A 22,328-nucleotide genomic window follows, 5' to 3' on the forward strand; every position below is an offset into this window, starting at 1 on the left:
AACCCAACTCAACCCAAACCAACCCAACCCAGTACAACCCAACCCAACCCAACCCAACCCAAACCAACCCAACCCAGTACAACCCAACCCAACCCAACTCAACCCAAACCAAACCAACTCAACCCAACCCAACTCAACCAAAACCAAACCAACTCAACCCAACCCAACTCAACCCAAACCAACTCAACCCAACCCAAACCAACTCAACCCAACCCAACTCAACCCAACCCAACCCAACTCAACCAACCCAACCCAACCCAACTCAACCCAACCCCACTCAACCCAACCCAACTCAAACCAACTCAACCCAACCCAACTCAACTCAACCCAACCCAACCCAACTCAACCCAACCCAACCCAACCCAACCCAACCCAACCCAACCCAACTCAAACCAACTCAACCCAACCCGACTCAACTCAACCCAACCCAACTCAACCCAACCCAACCCAACCCAACCCAACTCAACCCAATCCAACTCAACCCAAACCAACCCAACCCAACTCAAACCAACCCAACTCAACCCAAACCAACTCAACCCAACCCAACCCAACTCAACTCAAACCAACTCAACTCAACCCAACTCAACCCAAACCAACTCAATCCAACCCAGCCCAACTCAACTCAACCCAACCCAACTCAACTCAACCCAACTCAACTCAACCCAACTCAACCCAAACCAACTCAACCCAACCCAAACCAACCCAATCCAACTCAACCCAAACCAACCCAACCCAACTCAAACCAACCCAACTCAACCCAAACCAACTCAACCCAACCCAACTCAAACCAACCCAACTCAACCCTAACCAACCCAACCCAACTCAAACCAACCCAACTCAACTCAAACCAACCCAACTCAACCCAACCCAACTCAAACCAACCCAACTCAACCCAACCCAACTCAACCCAACTCAACCCAAACCAACTCAACCCAACCCAACCCAACCCAAACCAACCCAACTCAACTCAACTCAACCCAAACCAACTCAACCCAACCCAACTCAAACCAACCCAACTCAACTCAAACCAACCCAACTCAACCCAAACCAACCCAATCCAACTCAACCCAAACCAACCCAACTCAAACCAACCCAACTCAACCCAACTCAACTCAAACCAACCCAACCCAACCCAACCCAACCCAACTCAACCCAAACCAACCCAACTCAACTCAAACCAACCCAACTCAACCCAACCCAACCCAACCCAACTCAACTCAACCCAACCCAACCCAACTCAACCCAACCCAACTCAGCCCAAACCAACTCAACCCAACCCAACCCAACCCAACTCAACCCAACCCAACTCAACCCAACCCAAACCAACTCAACTCAAACCAACCCAACTCAACCCAACCCAACTCAACCCAACCCAACTCAACCCAACCCAACCCAAACCAACCCGACTCAACTCAACCCAACCCAAACCAACTCAACCCAACCCAACTCAACCCAACCCAACCCAACTCAACCCAACCCAACCCAACCCAACTCAGCCCAAACCAACCCAACCCAACTCAAACCAACCCAACTCAACTCAACCCAACCTAACCCAACTCAACCCAACCCAACTCAACCCAAACCAACTCAACCCAACCCAACCCAACTCAACTCAACCCAACTCAACCCAAACCAACCCAACCCAACTCAACCCATCCCAACTCAACCCATCCCAACTCAACCCAAACCAACTCAACCCATCCCAACTCAACCCATCCCAACTCAACCTATCCCAACTCAACTCAACCCATCCCAACTCAACCCAAACCAACTCAACCCATCCCAACTCAACCTATCCCAACTCAACCCATCCCAACTCAATCCATCCCAACTCAACCCATCCCAACTCAATCCATCCCAACTCAATCCATCCCAACTCAACCCATCCCAACTCAACCTATCCCAAACCAACCCAACTTAATCCAACCCAACCCGATCCAACCCAACTCAATGAGCAGAGGCCAGAGAGCAAAGGACAATGAGCAAAGGTCAGAGGGCAAAGGACAATGAGCAAAGATCAGTGGGCAAAGGACAATAAGCAGAGGTCAGAGAGCAAAAGCCAATGAGCAGAGGACAGAGGGCAAAGGCCAATGAGCAAAGGACAGAGGGCAAAGGCCAATGAGCAAAGGACAGAGGGCAAAGGCCAATGAGCAGAAGACAAATGAAAAGGTGGGGAAAAGTTTAACGTCACTCAACTCTGCTCTTCTTTTCAAAACCTCCAAGCTGGTTGGGGTTAGATTCCTGTTGTTACCCCTCTCAGCCTGGCCATGAAACATGGGTGCAAGTGCAAAGGGAGGGCCCATTGTGCCAAGCTGCTATGTGAGTGTCATTGAACCTATGTACAGATTAACGATATCCTGGGTGCAGTAAGTGGGTTCTGATGAAGGGATTGTTAATGGGGTAATACTTGGGGTGTATAAAGAGGGATCATATAACCATGTGTAGCAACATTGTAAATATGTTTGCTAAGGTTTTCACCATGCAGAATGTTGGGTTAAGCTTGTTTTTGCAAATCTTGGCAGACGCATTTAAAAATCACCACATGTAGAGACCCAAGGGATTCTCGGCCCAGGTGGAAAGGTCCTGATCATTGCCGCCCTTATGTGGGACCCAATGGTAAGAATCATCTCGTTATAGAGGACTTGCTGGTGATGTGACTCCTGCTTCAAGAGGAAATAGTCATTCCTTAACCCGAAATAACCATAGCCGAGAAATGACTGTTGTTGCTGTAATGTATGCACGTGTGAGGATGCTCACAGGTTTGTAGAGCTGTCGAGTTGGGAGTGGCTTAGCCAGTCACGTGATGTTCACAAGACTCAATAAAACCCCAGCCAGTTGGGTTCGGGGGGATCCACGATGAGGCAGGTGGTTGTGAGCCTGGTGGATGAACTGGTAATGTGTAGTGCGATTGTTAAACCTTTTCCTAATAAACCAACTAGTTCTTAATAGCAATGTGTTGCTACGAATTCTTAAGCAAAGAACCCACGAAGCAAATGCATTATAGTCACTATTACCAACTGTTCATTTCAAGCAAGTTGAAGCCTCCTATAAAATACCCGACGAACAAACTCACTAAATATTCATCCGCTAATGGAGCGTCTGTAACTTCTAAACTCAGGAGAGCTGGAAATAAACACAAACCATTGAGCAAAACACAGTCAGCCTCCCCCATCGCCCCGCCCTGTCCAGCTCAGTCTCACTCAGTAGATTGCCAGGTCCGGTAACGTCTATTGCAATTTGTTGTTTAGATTCTTCTTCACTGATTTTTGTTGAGGCTTCGCACTTTTCCTGTTGTTTTTTTTGTTCTTGACCCTCTTCGGTCCCGCTTTGCTCTTGCCTGTTGGGCTTTGACTTTTCTCAGGGAGGCTCCCTTTGCAATTCTTAAAAGGGGCGTCTTTCACGTTCTGCCCTGTGACGTTTGCGGGAAGATGGCACACGGCGGTGACCTTGAGGTTGGTGCTCTCGATCCACCTTTGAAAGATAAATAATGTTAACGCAATAGAGTCACCGCATAAAATAAACACCGCGACAGGCAACCGCATATCTCTCTCACACGGTGGGGTGCTACAAGAGAAAGACTTGCATTTATATAGCGCCTTTCACGACCTCGGGACGTCCCAAAGCGCTTTACAGCCAATGAAGTACTTTTGGAGTGTAGTCACTGTTGTAATACAGGGAAACGCAGCAGCCAATTTGCGCACAGCAAGCTCCCACAAACAGCAATGTGATAATGAGCTTTTTTAGGTGTTAGGTTGAGGGATAAATATTGGCCCCAGGATACCGGAGATAACTCCGCTGCTCTTCTTCGAAATAATGCCATGGGATCTTTTACGTCCACCTGAGAGAGCAGACGGGGCCTCGGTTTAACGTCTCAACTGAAAAACGGCATCTCCGACAGTGCAGCACTCCTGTCTTTTGGATGAGATGCTAAACCGAGGCCCCGTCTGCTCTCTCAGGTGGATATAAAAGATCCCATGGCGCTATTTCGAAGAAAAGCAGGGGAGTTATCCCCAGTGTCCTGGGGTCAATATTTATCCCTCAATCAACATAACAAAAAAAAAATGATCTGGTCATTATCACATTGCTGTTTGTGGGAGCTTGCTGTGCGCAAATGGGCTGTTGTGTTTCCCACATTACAACAGTGACTACACTCCAAAAGTGCTTCATTGGCTGAAAAGCGCTTTGAGACGTCCGGTGGTCGTGAAAGGTGCTATATAAATGCAAGTCTTTCTTTCTCTCCTTGGGTGCTCGTTTTGATAGTCCTCGGTTTTTTTTTGAAAAAAATCTCCCTTACTGTCTTGAAGGTGCTGACTCAACACCACAGGCATCCCAGCACCTCATCCAGATGCCCATCCTTCACGAGTAAGCTTGGAAAGTGATGCGTCAATGGGATATTCAACAGTGGAGCATCCAATCACATCCACACACATGCACTCACGCACCCAAGCAGGAAGTCAGCATATGTAAAGCAGCAACCATGGCTTGCCTTTCCTTAGCCCACAGGTACTAGAGTCCGATTATAACAACCACCCACACCACAACTGAGATAAAGTTAATTCAGTGCAGACCGAGGATGGAACCTGATATGTCCTTACTATACAGTATAAATGCACACGAGGCCCATACTTGAGAGAAGGTCACTCTGTGACCAGTTACCTTTATTACCAAGACCTCAAGAGGCTGAAGGTGGGTGGAGCTTCCCTTTTTATACCGGCAAGTCCAGGTTAGGAATGTCTCCCACAAGTTCGCCCCCTGTGGTCAATGTTCTCAAGGTGTACAACTTAGGTTGGCTTACACATGGTTACAATGACAGTTGAATACATGACAGAACCCATCACCCCTGAGCTTGTTAACCTACATTGGCTCCCGGTTAAGCGACGCCTCCATTTTAAAATTCTCATCCTTGTTTTCAAACTCCTCCCTGGCCTGCCCCCTCCCTATCTCTGTAAAAGTGGAGGGCAGAGAAACCCAAGGCAAAAATCAAAAAGGGCCACCTTACAGCAAAATTCTAAAGGGGCAAACTGTGTTAAAAAGACAAGCCTGAAGGCTCTGCGCCTCAATGCGAGGAGTATTAGTAATAAGGTGGACGAATTAACTGCGCAGGCAGCAATGAATGAATATGATATAATTGACATTACAGAGACATGGCTCCAGGGTGACCAAGGCTGGGAACTTAACATCCAGGGGTATTCAACATTTAGGAAGGATAGACAGAAAGGAAAAGGAGGTGGGGTAGCGTTGCTGGTTAAAGAGGAAATTAATGCAATAGTAAGGAAGGACATTAGCCTGGATGATGTGGAATCTGTATGGGTAGAGCTACGGAATACCAAAGGGCAGAAAACGCTAGTGGGAGTTGTGTACAGACCACCAAACAGTAGTAGTGAGGTTGGGGACAGCATCGAACAAGAAATTAGGGATGCGTGCAATAAAGGTACAGCAGTTATCATGGGCGACTTTAATCTACATATAGATTGGGCTAACCAAACTGGTAGCAATACGGTGGAGGAGGATTTCCTGGAGTGTATTAGGGATGGTTTTCTAGACCAATATGTCAAGGAACCAACTAGAGGGCTGGCCATCCTAGACTGGGTGATGTGTAATGAGAAAAGACTAATTAGCAATCTTATGTGCGAGGCCCCTTGGGGAAGAGTGACCATAACATGGTAGAATTATTTATTACGATGGAGAGTGACACAATTAATTCAGAAACTAGGGTTCTGAACTTAAGGAAAGGTAACTTCGATGGTATGAGACGTGAATGGGCTAGAATAGACCGGCGAGTGATACTTAAAGGGTTGACGGTGGATAGGCAATGGCAAACATTTATAGATCACATAGATGAACTTCAACAAGTGTACATCCCTGTCAAGAGTAAAAATAAAACAGGGAAGGTGGCTCAACCGTGGCTAACAAGAGAAATTAAGGATCGTGTTAAATCCAAGGAAGAGGCATATAAATTGGCCAGAAAAAGCAGCAAACCTGAGGACTGGGAGAAATTTAGAATTCAGCAGAGGAGGACAAAGGGTTTAATTAGGAGGGGGAAAATAGAGTATGAGAGGAAGCTTGCAGGGAACATAAAAACTGACTGCAAAAGCTTCTATCGATATGTGAAAAGAAAAAGATTAGTGAAGACAAACGTAGGTCCTTTGCAGTCAGATTCAGGTGAATTTATAATGGAGAACAAAGAAATGGCAGACCAGTTGAACAAATACTTTGGTTCTGTCTTCACGAAGGAAGACACAAATAACCTTCCGGAAATACTAGGGGACCGAGGGTCTAGTGAGAAGGAGGAACTGAAGGAAATCCTTATTAGGCGGGAAATTGTGTTACGGAAATTGATAGGATTGAAGGCCGATAAATCCCCGGGGCCTGATAGGCTGCATCCCAGAGTTCTTAAATAGTGGCCCTAGAAATAGTGGATGCATTGGTGATCATTTTCCAACAGTCTATCGATTCTGGATCAGTTCCTATGAACTGGAGGGTAGCTAATGTAACACCACTTTTTAAAAAAGGAGGGAGAGAGAAAACGGGTAATTATAGACCGGTTAGACTGATATCAGTAGTGGGGAAAATGTTGGAATCAATTATTAAAGATGAAATAGCAGCGCATTTGGAAAGCAGTGACAGGATTGGTCCAAGTCAGCATGGATTTATGAAAGGGAAATCATGCTTGACAAATCTTCTGGAATTTTTTGAGGATGTAACTAGCAGAGTGGACAAGGGAGAACCAGTGGATGTGGTGTATTTGGACTTTCAAAAGGCTTTTGACAAGGTTCCACACAAGAGATTGGTGTGCAAAATTAAAGCACATGGTATTAGGGGTAATGTACTGACATGGATAGAGAACTGGTTGGCAAACAGGAAGCAGAGAGTCGTGATAAACGGGTCCTTTTCAGAATGGCAGGCAGTGACTAGTGGGGTGCTGCAGAGCTCAGTGCTGGGACCCCAGCTATTTACAATATACATCAATGATTTAGATGAAGGAATTGAGTGTAATATCTCCAAGTTTGCAGAAGACACTAAGCTGGATGGCGGTGTGAGCTGTGAGGAGGACGCTAAGAGGCTGCAGGATGACTTGGATAGGTTAGGTAACTGGACAAATGCATGGCAGATGCAGTACAATGTGGATAAATGTGAGGTTATCGACTTTGGGGGCAAAAACATGAAGGCAGAATATTATCTGAATGGCGGCAGATTAGGAAAAGGGGAGGTGCAACAAGACCTGGGTGTCATGGTACATCAGTCATTGAAGGTTAGCATGCAGGTACAGCAGGCGGTGAAGAAGACAAATGGTATGTTGGCTTTCATAGCTAGGGGATTTGAGTATAAGAGCAGGGAGGTCTTACTGCAGTTGTACAGGGCCTTGGTGAGGCCTCACCTGGAATATTGTGTTCAGTTTTGGTCTCCTAATCTGAGGAAGGACGTTCTTGCTATTGAGAGAGTGCAGCGAAGGTTCACCAGGCTGATTCCCAGAATGGCAGGACTGACATATGAGGAGAGACTGGATCGACTGGGCCTGTATTCACTGGAGTTTAGAAGGATGAGAGGGGATCTCATAGAAAAATATAAAATTCTGACGGGACTGGACACGTTAAATGCAGGAAGAATGTTCCCGATGTTGGGGAAGTCCAGAACCAGGGGACACAGTCTAAGGATAAGGGATAAGCCATTTAGGACTGAGAAACGTCTTCACCCAGAGAGTTGTTAACCTGTGGAATTCCCTACCGCAGAGAGTTGTTGAGGCCGGTTCATTGGATATATTCAAGAGGGAGTTAGATATGGCCCTTACGGCTAAAGGGATCAAGGGGTATGGAGAGAAAGCAGGAATGGGGTACTGAAGTACATGATCAGCCATGATCATATTGAATGGTGGTGCAGGCTCGAAGGGCCGAATGGCCTACTCCTGCACCTACTTTCTATGTTTCTATGTAATCTCCTCCAGCCCTACAATCCCCCGAGATATCTGCGCTCCTCTAATTCTGCCCTCTTGAGCATCCCTGATTATAATCGCTCAAACATCGGTGGTCGTGCCTTCAGCTGCCTGGGCCCCAAACTCTGAAACTCCCTCCCTAAACCTCTCCGTCTCTCTGTATCCTTCATTCCTCTTTTAAGTCGCTCCTTAAAAACCTATCTCTTTGACCAAGATTTTGGTCACCTGCCTTAATTTCTCCTTATATGGCTCGGTGTCAAATCTGGTTGGACAATCGTAACTGTGAAGCGTTGTGGGAAGTTTTTCATATGTGAAAGGTGCTCTATAAATGTAAGTAGTTGTTGTTGTTGAACCTGGAGCCTACCTAGTGTGCCTGTAAAAGTACCAAACAACATAGGTACATACCCACTGTGCCCGCCATCAGAAAATTCCAAACTTGCATTTTACATTTTCTGGTCAATTTTATTTTATGGTGATAAATAATCCAAGAATAGTTAACAAAGCCCCCTCTACACGTGTCAATATCCATCACTACGGAAGGCCATCACTGCTCTATCAGTGTGAGGGTTCAGTTCCCACACCCACTATATTTATTACGAGTGAGGCTGCTAATTCCTTTCCAATTTAGGCCCAAATTGTTGGGTCGACTAGAAAGTGGGTTGAGCTGTGGCCCAAGCCGATTACAGCCAGCAGGCCACAGAGACGGTCATCCCGTCAGATCTGGGCTGGATTCGAGCTTCGTTGTCAGAAGTGAAAGGCCCGCCCGCCAACCCTTGCTACTAATCAGCCCCCTTCTCACTTTTACACCACTTGCTGTCCTCCCCTGCTGTTTCCTTTTCTCTGCGTCTCAATGGCGCACGCTGCCGTGGTGGAGAATGCAACCACTCATGGTACAACCCGGGAGAGGAGTCAGCTCCTGCTCGCTTCCCACTAACCCTGCTGCAAAGCGGGTTGGGATGTCAGTCGAGGAGAGGATTGGGCTCGGCTGTGAAGCCCGGCATAGCCGAATAACTTCCCACATCTGGGTTTACATATGAAGAATGGTCACTGGGGCAGGGTACCAGAGAGCTTCTGACCCTGAAAAAATTGTCCAGGAACAGGAGGAGTCCCCCTGAGCCTGTTCCACCATTCAATTCGAATATGGCTGATCTGTATCTTAACTCCATCTACCCATCTTGGTTCTGTAACCCTTGCCTAACAAAAATCTGGCCTCAACAGCTCTTTGGCGGAGAGTTCCAGATTCCCAATACCCTTTGTGTGAAGAAGTGCTTCCTGACATCACCCCTGAACGGCCTGGCTCTAATTTTAAGATTAAGCCCCTTTGATTTGGACTCCCCCCCCCCCACCAGAGGAAATAGTTCCTCTCTATCTACCATATCAACTTCTGTTAACGTCTTAAACGCCTCTGTTTATCCAGGCGCTTTAAAGTGAGGAGGAGAAATACTGGGGGACTCGCCAAAGATTGTTTCAAAACGGGTTGGCGTTGCAATTGAGAACAGGCCGGATGAGCAGACAGTCGGATCTTGAGTGGAAATTGGATGCCTCGGTAGTGTTCTCGGAGACAAACCGCAATCAGTGAAAGTGTAATAACACAAGAGTCCTGTTATTATAAACTACCTCGGGTGTGTACCCTGTTATGTATGTAAACATTATCAATGTGCAAGACTTGCCACCAAGGGGCGCACCTGTGGGAGACCCAAGGGTCACCTGCACACCCTGGGCAAGCAGGTATAAAAGGCAGTCGACCACGCTGCCTCCTCACTCTGGGGTTACATTAAAGAGACCAGGGTCACAACAGTTTGAGCTTAAGATGTACAGTCTTGTGGAGTTATTCTAAATGTAACATGCCCGATCTCTTTTATTCCCACTTGGGATAAGAACAAGATCCGATTTCCTGTATTGCCTGCATGACATCAGATAGTGGCGTCCTCTGGTGTCAGGTGACCCCAAGCATAAATATATTACAACAAGTCGCAAGTTTGTTCAGAGGCTTGTACCTGCGGAGGTGAAGGAGCGGGCAGTCGCAGTCCCAAGGGTTGTTGGATAGATCGATGGTGTGCAAGTTGGTGAACTGACTGAGGCTGGGAATGTAGCTCAGTCTGTTGTTCTCCAGGTACAGGCTCTGCAGCCCTGCATTCAGTCCATCAAAGGCCCCATCAGCGATCTGCAGTGAAAGACCAACAGTATTATACGTAAAACATATTTCTACAGCGCCTTTCATGACCACCGGACGTCCCAAAGCGCTTTACAGCCAATGAAGTATATTTCTGGAGCGCAGTCACTGTTGTAATGTTGGAAAGGCAGCAGCCAATTTGTGCACAGCAAGCTCCCACAAGCAGCATAGAAACAACGAAATTTACAGCGCAGAAGGGGGCCATTTCGGCCCATCGTGTCCGCACCGGCTGACAAAGAACAACAGGGCCCTCGGTCAGCAGCCCTGAAGGCTACATATAAACCTATGAACAATGAAGGAAAGGTAAAGAGCACCCGGCCCAAACAGTCCGCCCCACACAACTACGACAACCCTTGCACCGAAACATTCTACACTCCACCACAACCGGAGCCATGTGATTTCCTGGGAGAAGCAAAACCCAGATAAAAACCCAGGACAATTGGGGAAAAAAAATCTGGGAAAATTCCTCTCCGACCCATCCAGGTGATCGAAACTAGTCCAGGAGATCACCCTGGCTGTATTCGATTCCCTGCAGTACTCACCGTCGTATCTGCAACAGCCAACGCGACGTTATCCAGTCTAAGCCCACTTACCAGCTTAGGATAATGATTACCTGCAATGTGATAATGATGATTATCAGGTAGTTTACTGGCACTTAAGAGCCTCTTTTGACTTATTTTTAAAATTTCCCTGCATGACCAGGGTATTCACGCAGCTCGGCAACCACGTCGGTCAACCTGAGGCGGGAGTTCATTGGCCAGTGCTCCAGCTGATTAATTGACAGCATGAAAAACAAACCAAAATAAAAACATGTTGATTACATCAGCTAACAGATTGATGGAGATTCTGTTTTACTTGAAAAGTTACTGGTAAATGTTAATTCAGAAATTCCCGAAGGGATGTGTGAGAGCTGAAGGATCCGCTCCTACCCTGGATGGTGAGGGAAATATATTTTTCATGGGCCATTCTCAGTTGCCGCCTTCCAACTCAACAGTAATTGCAGTGGGTTGGGCGGCACTGGCTGAAGTCACACCTAGCACAAAGGAAGGTAGTTGTGGTGGTTGGAGGTCAATCATCACAGCCACAAGACATCGCTGCAGGAGTCCCTGGATTCTGGGGCAGTCCCAGCGGATTGGAAAACCGCAAATCTAATGGCCCTATTAAAAAAGGAGGCAGGCAGAAAGCAGGAAACTATAGACCAGTTAGCCTAACATCTGTCGTTGGGAAAATGCTGGAGTCCATTATTAAGGAAGCAGTAGCAGGACATTTGGAAAAGCATAATTCAAGCAAGCAGAGTCAGCATGGTTTTATGAAAGGGAATCGTGTTTGACAAATTTGCTGGAGTTCTTTGAGGATGTAACGAGCAGGGTGGATAAGGGGGAACCAGTGGATGTGGTGTATTTGGATTTCCAGAAGGCATTCGATAAGGTGCCACATAAAAGGTTACTGCACAAGATAAAAGTTCTCGGGGTTGGGAGTAATATATTAGCCTGGCTTGAGGATTGGTTAACTAACAGAAAACAGAGAGTCAGGATAAACGGGTCATATTCCGGTTGGCAAACAGTAACAAGTGGGGTGCCGCATGGATTAGTGCTGGGGCCTCAACTAATTACAATCTATATTAATGACTTGGATGAAGGGACCGAGTGTAATGTAGCCAAGTTTGCTGATGATACAAAAATGGGTGGGAAAGCAAATTGTGAGAAGGACACAAAAAAATCTGCAAAGGGATATAGACAGGCTAAGTGAGTGAGCAAAAATTTAGCAGATGGAATACAATGTGGGAAAATGTGAGGTTATCCACTTTGGCAGAAATAATAAGAAGCAAATTATAATTTAAGTGGAGAACAATTGCAAAGTTCTATAGTACAGAGAGACCTGGGGGTCCTTGTGGATGAAACGCACAAAGTGAGTATGCAGGTACAGCAAGTAATCAGGAAGGCAAATGGAATATTGTCCTTTATTGCAAGGGGGATAGGGTATTAAAACAGAGAAGTCCTGCTACAACTGTACAGGGTATTGGTGAGGCCACACCTAGAGTATTGCGTACAGTTTTGCTCTCCATATTTAAGGAAGGATATACAGTACTTGCATTGGAGGCAGTTCAGAGAAGGTTCACTCGGTTGATTCTGGAGATGAGGGGGTTGACTTATGAAGATAGGTTGAGGAGGTTGGGCCTATACTCATTGGAGTTCAGAAGACTGAGAGGTGATCTTATCGAAACATATAAAATACTGAGGGGGCTCAACAAGGTGGATGCAGAGAGGATATTTCCACTCATAGGGGAAACTAAAACTAGGGGGCATAGTCTCAGAATAAGGGGCCGCCCATTTAAAACTGAAATGAGTAGGAATTTCTTTTCTCAGAGGGTTGTAAACCTGTGGAATTCTCTGCCCCAGAGATCTGTGGAGGTTGAATCACTGAGTATATTTAAGGCAGAGATAGACAGATTTTTGAGCGATAAGGGGATAAGGGGTTATGGGGAGCGGGCAGGGAAGTGGAACTGAGTCCATGATCAGATCAGCCATGATCTTATTGAATGGCAGAGCAGGCTCGAGGGGCCAAGTGGCCTATTCCTGCTCCTATTCCTTATGAGTTCCTCGGGGTAGTGTCCTAGGCCCAACCATCTTCAGCTGCTTCATCAATGACCTTCCCTCCATCATAAGGTCAGAAGTGGGGATGTTCGCTGATGACTGCGCAGTGTTCAGTTCCATTCAGAACTCCTCAGATAATGGAGCAGTCCGTGCCCACATGCAGTAAGACCTGACAACATTCAGGCTTGGGCTGATAAGTGACAAGTAACAATTGCACCACACAAGTGCCAGGCAATGACTATCTCCAACAAGCGAGAGTCTAACCACCTCCCCTTGACATTCAACGGCATTACCATCGCCGAATCCCCCACCATCAACATCCTGGGGGTCACCATTGACCAGAAACTTAACTGGACCAGCCACATAAATATTGTGGCAACAAGAGCAGGTCAGAAGCTGGGTATTCTGCGGCGAGTGTCTCACCTCCTGACTCCCCAAAGCCTTTCCACCATCTACAAGGCACAAGTCAGGAGTGTGATGGAATACTCTCCACTTGCCTGGATGAGCGCAGCTCCAACAACACTCAAGAAGCTCGATACCATCCAGGACAAAGCAGCCCGCTTGATCGGCCCCCCATCCACCACCTTCAACACTCACTCCCTCCACCACCAGCGCACTGTGGCTGCAGTGTGTCCCATCTACAAGATGCACTGCAGCAACTCGCCAAGGCTTCTTCGGCAACACCTCCCAAACCCGCGACCTCTACCACCTAGAAGGACAAGGGCAGCAGACGCATGGGAACACCACCACCTCCACGTTCCCCTCCGAGTTACACACCATCCCGACTTGGAAATATATCGCCGTTCCTACCAGAACAACCCCTAGTGTACCCCGACAAGGTTCAGCTACTCCGGGAGACGAAACAACAACAGCAACTTGCATTTATATAGCGCCTTTAACATAGTGAAACGTTCCCAGGAGCGTTATGCGATAAAAATTTGACACCAAGGGTAGGTGACCCAAAAGCTTGGTCAAAGAGGTAAGTTTTAAGGAGCGTCTTGAATGAGGAAAGAGAGGTAGAGAGTTTAGGGATAGAATTCCAGAGCTTGGGGCCCAGGCAACAGAAGGGACGGCCACCAATGGTTGAGCGATTATAATCAGGGAGGCGCAGGAGGGCAGAACTTGAGGAGCGCAGGGATGGGGGGTTGTGGGGCTGGAGGAGATTACAGAGATAGGGAGGGGGGGCGAAGCCATGGAGGGATTTGAAAACAAGGATGAAAAAGGGTAAACGTGGAGAACAACTATAATTACAGGACTACAGGAAGCACAGGGCTTCAAGTGGGTTCTTTCGAGGAAAAGTATTAGGCACACTGCAGGAAAATGTCACCCTTTCACGGGCAAGAGCTGATTGCCCGCCCTCCTGGTGAACAAACATCCTTTTCCCGGAGAGGTAATTAAGAGCAGAAAATGCTGGATGTCATGTATCTTACATTATTATATATAACTGTATCCTAACATGCTATACATGACTGTAATAAGATATGACCTGTAACCACCAACATACCTTACCACCAGGGGTGCACTTGCAAGATACAGGTATATAAGGACAGGTCTCAGGCAAGTGCAGCATTCCAGAGCTGTGAAATAAAGGTGCAGGTCCAGAGTGACCTTGACTTCACTACATGCCTCGTGTGAATCTGTACTGAGGGGACAGGACTTTACAGTGGCGACGAGTTACGGGATTACAGAATCCACAGAATGGCGAACAACGGATCAGATGGAATGTACAATGCGGGAGACAATTGGGAGGACTTTATAGAAAGGCTCCAGCAAAGCTTTGTAACCAAAGACTGGTTAGGCGACGATAAGGCAGACAAGAAAAGAGCCCATCTCTTGACCAGCTGTGGCTCGAAAACATACGCTTTAATGAAGGATCTGTTGGCACCCGAGAAACCAGCAAGCAAGTCGTTTGAAGAATTGAGCACACTGGTAAGAGACCACCTGAAGCCAGCGAGCAGCCTACACATGGCCAGACACAGGTTCTACAACTACAGACGCTGTGTGGGCCAGAGCATACCCGACTTTGTGGCGGAACTTCGGAGGTTGGCTAATTTATGTGAGTTCTCCGATGAACTGAGGAGAGAAATGCTGAGAGACTTTTTCATTGAAGGAATAGGCCACGCAGGCATATTCCGAAAGCTCATAGAGACCAAGAACCTGGCCTTAGAGGCAGCAGCACTGGTTGCACAAACATTCTTGGTAGGGGAAGAAGAAACGAGATTGATTTACAATGCAGGTACGACAACTAATGAAATATCGGAACAAGAAGTTCACAGCATTAAACAAGCTGCTACCCCCACACACAGACAAAACCAGGAGAACAGGCTCTCGACAGCAGGCAGAAGCCATCAAGGGCCACAGGAACGGCCGTTCACACCTTATCAACCCACAATGCGAGCAATCAATTACAAACTGAGAGAAGCTCAAGAGAGATTAGCCAGACGCAGCTCATTCTTTGGGAACACTTTGAACAATGGAACGGGTCTGTGCTGGAGGTGTGGGGGTGGGCACTCGTCAAGGGGATGTCGATTTCAGCAGGCTGTTTGCAGAAATTGTGAATATTCAGGGCATTTGCCCGCATGTGCAAAAAAACGGCAGCTCGGCTGGTATACGAATCAGAAAGGTCGGAAAGCGGACCAGAAGATGGTGGGGACAGTACCCAGGACACCGATGTACAGCGGGTCAACACGATCAATGGCCGCTGCTCCTACAACAGGACGCCTCCAATAATGATGAGGGTCGTACTCAACGGGATATCTGTCAACATGGAGCTGGATACGGGAGCGAGTCAATCTCTCATGGGCGCTCAACAATTTGAACAACTGTGGCCGCATAAAAGAGACAGACCAAAACTCACAAGGGTCGACACCAAACTAAGGACCTATACCAAAGAAATCGTACCAGTCCTCGGCAGCGCCATGCTCTCTGTCACACACAAAGGGACAGTGAACCGACTTCCCCTGTGGATTGTCCCCGGAGACTCCTCAGCACTGCTGGGGAGAAGCTGGCTGGCAAAACTAAACTGGAAATGGGATGATGTCCATGCCATGTCATTAGAGGAACGGACCTCCTGCTCAACAGTTATAAAGCGATTTGAACATCTCTTTCAGCCAGGTGTGGGCACTTTCAAAGGGACCAAAGTCAAAATCTACATCACACAGGATGCTAGACCGGTCCATCACAAGGCCAGAGCTGTACCCTATGTGATGAGGGAAAAGATTGAACATGAACTAGACAGGCTTCTGCGGGAAGGCATTATATCACCTGTGGAATTTAGCGACTGGGCAAGTCCCATCGTCCCAGTCATGAAGCCTGATGGATCCGTACGAATCTGTGGGGACTACAAATCTACCATAAACAGAGTCTCCCTACAGGACCAGTACCCGCTGTCCAGAGCGGTGGACTTCTTTGCCACATTGGCTGGAGGTAAACTTTTCTCAAAATTAGACCTCACATCTGCGTATATGACGCAAGAATTGACCGAGGAATCCAAGCTACTCACCACCATCAACACACATCGAGGCCTTTTCATGTACAATCGATGCCCATTCAGCATCAGGTTGGCAGCTGCCATATTCTAGCGCAACATGGAGAGTCTGCTCAAATCCATCCCGGGGACGGTTGTATTTCAAGACGACATACTTATCACGGGCAGGGACACCGACTCCCATCTCCGTAAGTACTAAAGCGGTTGGATCGGGTAGGCCTACGAGTCAAGAAATCCAAGTGCCTGTTTCTCGAACCCGAGGTTGAATTTTTGGGCAGAAGGATTGCCGCTGATGGAATCCGCCCAACAGAGTCCAAAACAGAAGCAATTCGCCTGGCACCCAGGCCCCGGAATGTCTCAGAACTGCGCACCTTTCTCGGGCTACTCAATTACTTTGGGAACTTTATGCAGAACTTAAGCACGCTGCTGGAGCCTCTCCACGTGCTACTCAGGAAGGTGTGTGATTGGTTTTGGGGGGAGGCCCAGGAACGCGCCTTCAATAAGGCACACAACCTTCTGTGTTCCAACAGTGTTTTGACTTTCTTTGACCCAGGTAAAAAGCTAGTTCTCACGTATGCGTCAGCGTATGGGGTCGGTGCGTTTTGCAACATGTCAATAGTGCGGGCAAATTATAACCCATAGCTTATGCCTCCAGGTCACTTTCGCGGGCGGAGCGCGGGTACGGAATGGTAGAGAAGGAGGCGCTCGCATGTGTGTACGGTGTCAAAAAGATGCACCAATACCTTTTCGGGGCCAAGTTCACGTTAGAAACCGACCACAAGCCCCTCACGGCCCTCCTATCCGAGAACAAGGCAATAAACGCCAATGCCTCGGCGCGAATTCAACGGTGGGCACTCATGCTGGCATCCTACGACTATACCATAAGGCACAGACCAGGTACAGACAACTGTGCCGACGCGCTCAGCAGGCTACCCCTGGCGACCACGGAAGGGTCTGACGAACAGGACTGTGAGATAGTCATGGCAATCAATGCCTTTGAGTCCACAGGTTCGCCCATGATGGCTCGCCAAATCAGAGCCTGGACGGCCAGCGACCCCACGTTATCCTTAGTAAAAAGATGTGTCCTAACTGGTGACTGGGCAGAGGCTAGCGATGCCTGCCCCGGGGAATTAAAACCCTTTCACAGGCGCATGCATGAGCTATCACTACAAGCAGACTGCCTGATGTGGGGCAGCTGAGTAGTCATGCCTCTGCGAGGCAGAGAGCATTTGTCTGGGAGTTCCATCGCGAGCACCCGGGGATCGTTCTCATGAAGGCCAGATCCCACGTCTGGTGGCCTGGTATTGACACGGACTTGGAGCTCTGCGTCCGAAGGTGCACCATTTGTGCCCAACTCAGCAATGGCCCCAGGGAGGCTCCACTGAGCCCCTGGCCTACCAAACCGTAGTCGCGGGTGCACGTAGACTATGCGGGCCCATTCATGGGCAAAATATTCCTCGTAGTTGTAGATGCATTTTCAAAGTGGATCGAATGCACCATTTCAAACTCGAGCACAATCTCCACCACTGTGGAGAGCCTCACAACCATGTTTGCAATGCACGGAATCCCTGACATATTGGTCAGTGACAGTGGTCTGTGCTTCACCAGCGCAGAATTCCAAGACTTTATAATTGACCACGGCATAAATCACGTCAAGACGACACCGTTCAAGCCGGCCTCCAACGGCCAGGCGGAGAGAGCAGTGCAAATCATTAAACAAAGCATGCTTAAAATCCAAGGTCCCTCGCTGCAGGGTCGCCTGTCGCGACTGCTGCTGGCATACAGATCTTGTCTGCACTCACTGACTGGGATCCCCCCCGCGCAACTGTTGATGAAAAGGACTTTAAAAACAAGGCTCTCATTAATCCTCCCAGACATGCATGAAATCGTTGAGGCAAAGCGCCGTAAGCTGACTGAGTACCATGACAGAAATTCGAGGGGGAGATGGAATGAGATAGGGGACAAAGTGTTTGTACTAAACTATGGCAGGGGTCCCAAATGGCTTGCAGGGACAGTAACGGGCAAGGAAGGAAACAGGCTGCTGGTAGTACAAATGGACAATGGCAAAACCTGCCGGAGGTATGTAGACCAAGTCAAAAACAGATTTACCAATAACACTGCGGAACCAGAGACAGACTACAATGTGGAACTCGCACCACACCTGGTGGACAGACAGAGGGAACAACCTGAGGAAAGGGCAATCCCAACAGACAGCCCAGGCAAGTCAACAACAATCACACCAATCGAAACAGACAGCCCAGGCGAGATACCAGCAACCACACCCAAAGAAAAACAGACACCAAGGCAAACAACTGAACCACAACTCAGACGCTCCACGCGAGAGCGTAGACCACCTGAGAGACTGAACCTATAAAGACAATAAGACCTTGGGGGAGGGTGATGTCATGTATCTTACATTATTATATATAACTGTATCCTAACATGCTATACATGACTGTAATAAGATATGACCTGTAACCACCAGCATACCTTACCACCAGGGGTGCACTTGCAAGAGACAGGTATATAAGGATAGGTCTCAGGCAAGTGCGGCATTCCAGAGCTGTGAAATAAAGGTGCAGGTCCAGAGTGACATTGACTTCACTACATGCCTTGTGTGAATCTGTACTGAGGGGACAGGGCTTTACAGTGGAAATCTCAGCAGGTCAGGCAGCATCTGTGGAGAGGAAGCAGAGTTAATGTTTCGGGTTGTCTGACCCTTCGTCCCGACCCGAAACGTTAACTCTGCTTTCTCTCCACAGATGCTGCCTGACCCGCTGAGATTTCCAGCATTTTCTGCTTTTTATTCCAGATTCCAGCATCCGCAGTGTTTTGCTTTGGTATTCGAGGTAATTAAGAGCATCAACTGTCCTCTGCTTCTCATTTATAGGGGGAGAAATTCCTCTCGGTTGACAAAATGCATCATTTTGACGTCGGCTGCACAGAACTGGTTCAAGCTCGTCCAGTCTGGATCTCAGCCTCACAGTCAAACAACCTTTGCTCTGCCCAGATGTCAATCACGTCTGCTGCGTCTCTCGTTCCCTCCCCCCCCGCCCTACCACCACCCTTCTCTATAAAACATGGTGGGAACGGAGAGGATCGTTATATAAACTTGCTACAAGCTGAGAAATTAAAGCTGACACATTAAGCTGACAGTGCGTTGTACACAGCCTGATCAGATACGTTGGGTCGTTTTACAGCTAAACTGCCCCTTCCTGTCACAGGGGAAGGCCAATCATTTTATTCTCCTGCAGCTCACACAGTCCTGCGTGACAAAACGGCGTGAGGAGGATGGTTGGCATGGGAACTGACAGTGGCAACGGCCATTTAAACTCAAACAGGAAGGGAAAAAAAAATGTAAAGACCTGAAAGAAGTCACGAGCTGTCTGGGAGTGTAACGCGACACTCGGTCCAGCTGCCAGTATAATCTCTTGCTCCTGCCCCTTGACTATACTGCAGTTCCAAATGCAATCCACGGGCGTCCTTTACCTGTTTGTGGGAGCTTGCAGTGCACTACTGCAAAAGCAAAATACTGCGGATACTGGAATCTGGAATAAAAACAGACAATGCTGGAAATCTCAGCGGGTCAGGCAGCATCTGTGGAGAGAAAAACAGAGTTAACGTTTCAGGTCGGGCGACCCTTCATCAGAACGGTCTGACGCAGGGTCATCGACCTGAAACGTTAACTCTGTTTCTCTCTCCACAGGTGTTGCCTGACCCGCTGAGATTTCCAGCATTGTCTGTTTTTATTGTTGTCTGCTACATTGGCTGCCGTGTTACTCATAGTGACTACGCTCCAAAAGTACTTCATTGACTGTGAAACGCTTTGGGACCTCCTGAGTTTGTGAAAGTTTTCCATTTATATATAATAAGTGCTGCATCACTTGAATGCTGAAAGATCATCATCATAGGCAGTCCCTCGAATTCGAGGAAGACTTGCTTCCACTCTAAAAGTGAGTTCTCAGGTGACTGAACAGTCCAATACGGGAATTACAGTCTCTGTCACAGGTGGGACAGACAGGGGTTGAAGGAAAGGGTGGGTGGGACAGGTTTGCCGCACACTCCTTCCGCTGCCTGCGTTTGGTTTCTGCATGCTCTCGGCGACGAGACTCGAGGTGCTCAGCGCCCTCCCGGATGCTCTTCCTCCACTTAGGGCGGTCTTTGGCCAGGGACTCCCAGGTGTCGGTGGGGATATCACACTTTATCAAGGAGGTGTTGAGGGTGTCCTTGAAACGTTTCCTCTGTCCACCTGGGGCTCACTTGCCGTGTAGGAGTTCCGAGTAGAGCGCTTGCTTAGGGAGTCTCGTGTCAGGCATGCGAATAATGTGGCCCACCCAGCGGAGCTGGTCGAGTGTGGTCAGTGCTGCGATGCTGGGGATGTTGGCCTGGTCGAGGACGCTAACGTTGGTGCGTCTGTCCTCCCAGGGGATTTGCAGGATCTTGCAGAGACATCGTTGGTGGTACTTCTCCAGCGATTTGAGGTGTCTACTGTACATGGTTCACGTCTTTGAGATAGCACTGAAGGAGGCCATTAGGCCCATCGTGCCTTTGCCGGCTCTTTGAAAGATCGATCCAATTAGTCCCACTCCCCCTGCTCTTTCCCCATAGCCCAGCAACATTTTCCTTTTAAGATATTTATCCAATTCCCTTTTGAAAGTTACTCTTGAATCTGCCCTTTCAGGCAGCGCGTTCCAGATCACAACAACTCGCTGCGTAACCAAATGTTTCTGCATCTCCCCTCTGGTTCATTCGCCAATCGCTTTAAATCTGTGTCTTCTGGTTACCGACCCTTCTGCCACTGGAAACAGTTTATTCTTAATTACTCTGTCAAAGCCCTTCAAAATTTTGAACCTCTATCAAATCCCCCCTTAACCTTCTCTGCCCTAAGGAGCACAATCCCAGTTTCCCTAGTCTCTCTTTGTAACCTGAAGCCATCCATCATTGGTTACCATTCCAGTAAATCTTCTCTGCACCCTTTCTAAGGCCTTAACATTTTCCTAAAATACAGTGCCCAGAATTGAACACGATGCCCCAGATGAGGTCTAACCAGTGTAGTCACAGTTATAATGTAGGAAACACAGCAGCTAATTTACACACAGCAAGATCCCACAAACAGCAATGTGACAATGACCAGATAATCTGTTTTAGTGATGTTGATTGAGGGATAAATATTGGCCAGGACACCGGAGATAACTCCCCTGCTCTTCTTCGAAATAGTGCCACGGGATCTTTTACATTCACCTAAGAGAGCAGACGGGGCCTCGGTTTGACGTATCATCCGAAAGACAGCACCTCTGGCAGTGCAGCACTCCCTCAGCACTGCACTGCAATGTCAGCCTAGATGTTTGTGCTCAAGTACCTGGAGTGGGACTTGAACCCACAACCTTCTGACTCCGAAGCGAGGCTGCCCACTGAGCCACGGCTGACACTTTCACGGAGTAAAACGTCCCAAGGCACTTCACAGGAGCAATTAAAATTTGACACCGAGCCGCATAAGGAGATATTCAGACAGATGACGAAAAGCTTGGACAAAGAGGTAGGTTTTAAGAAGCGTCTTCAAGGAGGAGAGGGAGGTGGAGAGGCGGAGAGGTTTGGGGAGGGAGTTCCAGAGCTTGGGGCCTCGGCATCTGAAGACCAGGTACATTTAATAATTGGAGGGAGCAGCGTGCGGTGGCCCGGCCCGGAAATCGGCGCGGTCCCGGCCTGTTAGACCACCAGCAGGCCGGGGCCATTGGAGGGAGCAGCGTACGGCGACATACCACCACAGGGGGCAGCGCGTGCTGCTGCAGGAGGGTGACGGCTACGAAGCCAGGTCGCTGATTGGAGTGCGGGCAGGCACAGAAGGAGGGGCGAAGGAGCAGCAAGAGTCCATTGAGGGAAATGATCGGGGCCCAGAAGAGGCGTGAATCTGGGGCCCACAAGAGGCGAGGGCCCAGGGGCAGCACGTGCCAGCCCACACTGCCATATGTGTGCGCACTCGGTCTGTGCAGCAGAGCTGGTCTCCAGTCGTCTTGTTAACCCTCGCCACTGGACCAAGACCTAGCTCTGTCGAGCCCGTGTGGTGACTGGTGTTCAACGGCCACCACACATTAAAAAAATCCACGCACAGGCATCTTCCACCCTTCACGATGTAGTTCGGGATCT

General features: G+C 48.4%; 1 protein-coding gene across 2 annotated transcripts in view; it reads right to left on the reverse strand.

The window, feature by feature from the left end:
* Positions 1-3,009: 3,009 nt before the first annotated feature.
* Positions 3,010-22,328, reverse strand: part of LOC139230492 (chondroadherin-like protein) — a 55,481-nt gene continuing 36,162 nt past the window's right edge. For both annotated transcript variants that reach the window (XM_070862314.1, XM_070862315.1), the window contains 2 exons: positions 9,928-10,094; positions 3,010-3,471 (listed from right to left, as the gene is read on the reverse strand). In XM_070862314.1, coding sequence (XP_070718415.1) covers positions 3,228-3,471; positions 9,928-10,094 — 411 coding nt within the window. In that variant the 3' untranslated portion in view covers positions 3,010-3,227. The remainder of the gene's footprint in view (positions 3,472-9,927; positions 10,095-22,328) is intronic.

Source organism: Pristiophorus japonicus, chromosome 19 (assembly GCF_044704955.1).
Source record: "Pristiophorus japonicus isolate sPriJap1 chromosome 19, sPriJap1.hap1, whole genome shotgun sequence".
Lineage (NCBI taxonomy): Eukaryota > Metazoa > Chordata > Chondrichthyes > Pristiophoridae > Pristiophorus > Pristiophorus japonicus.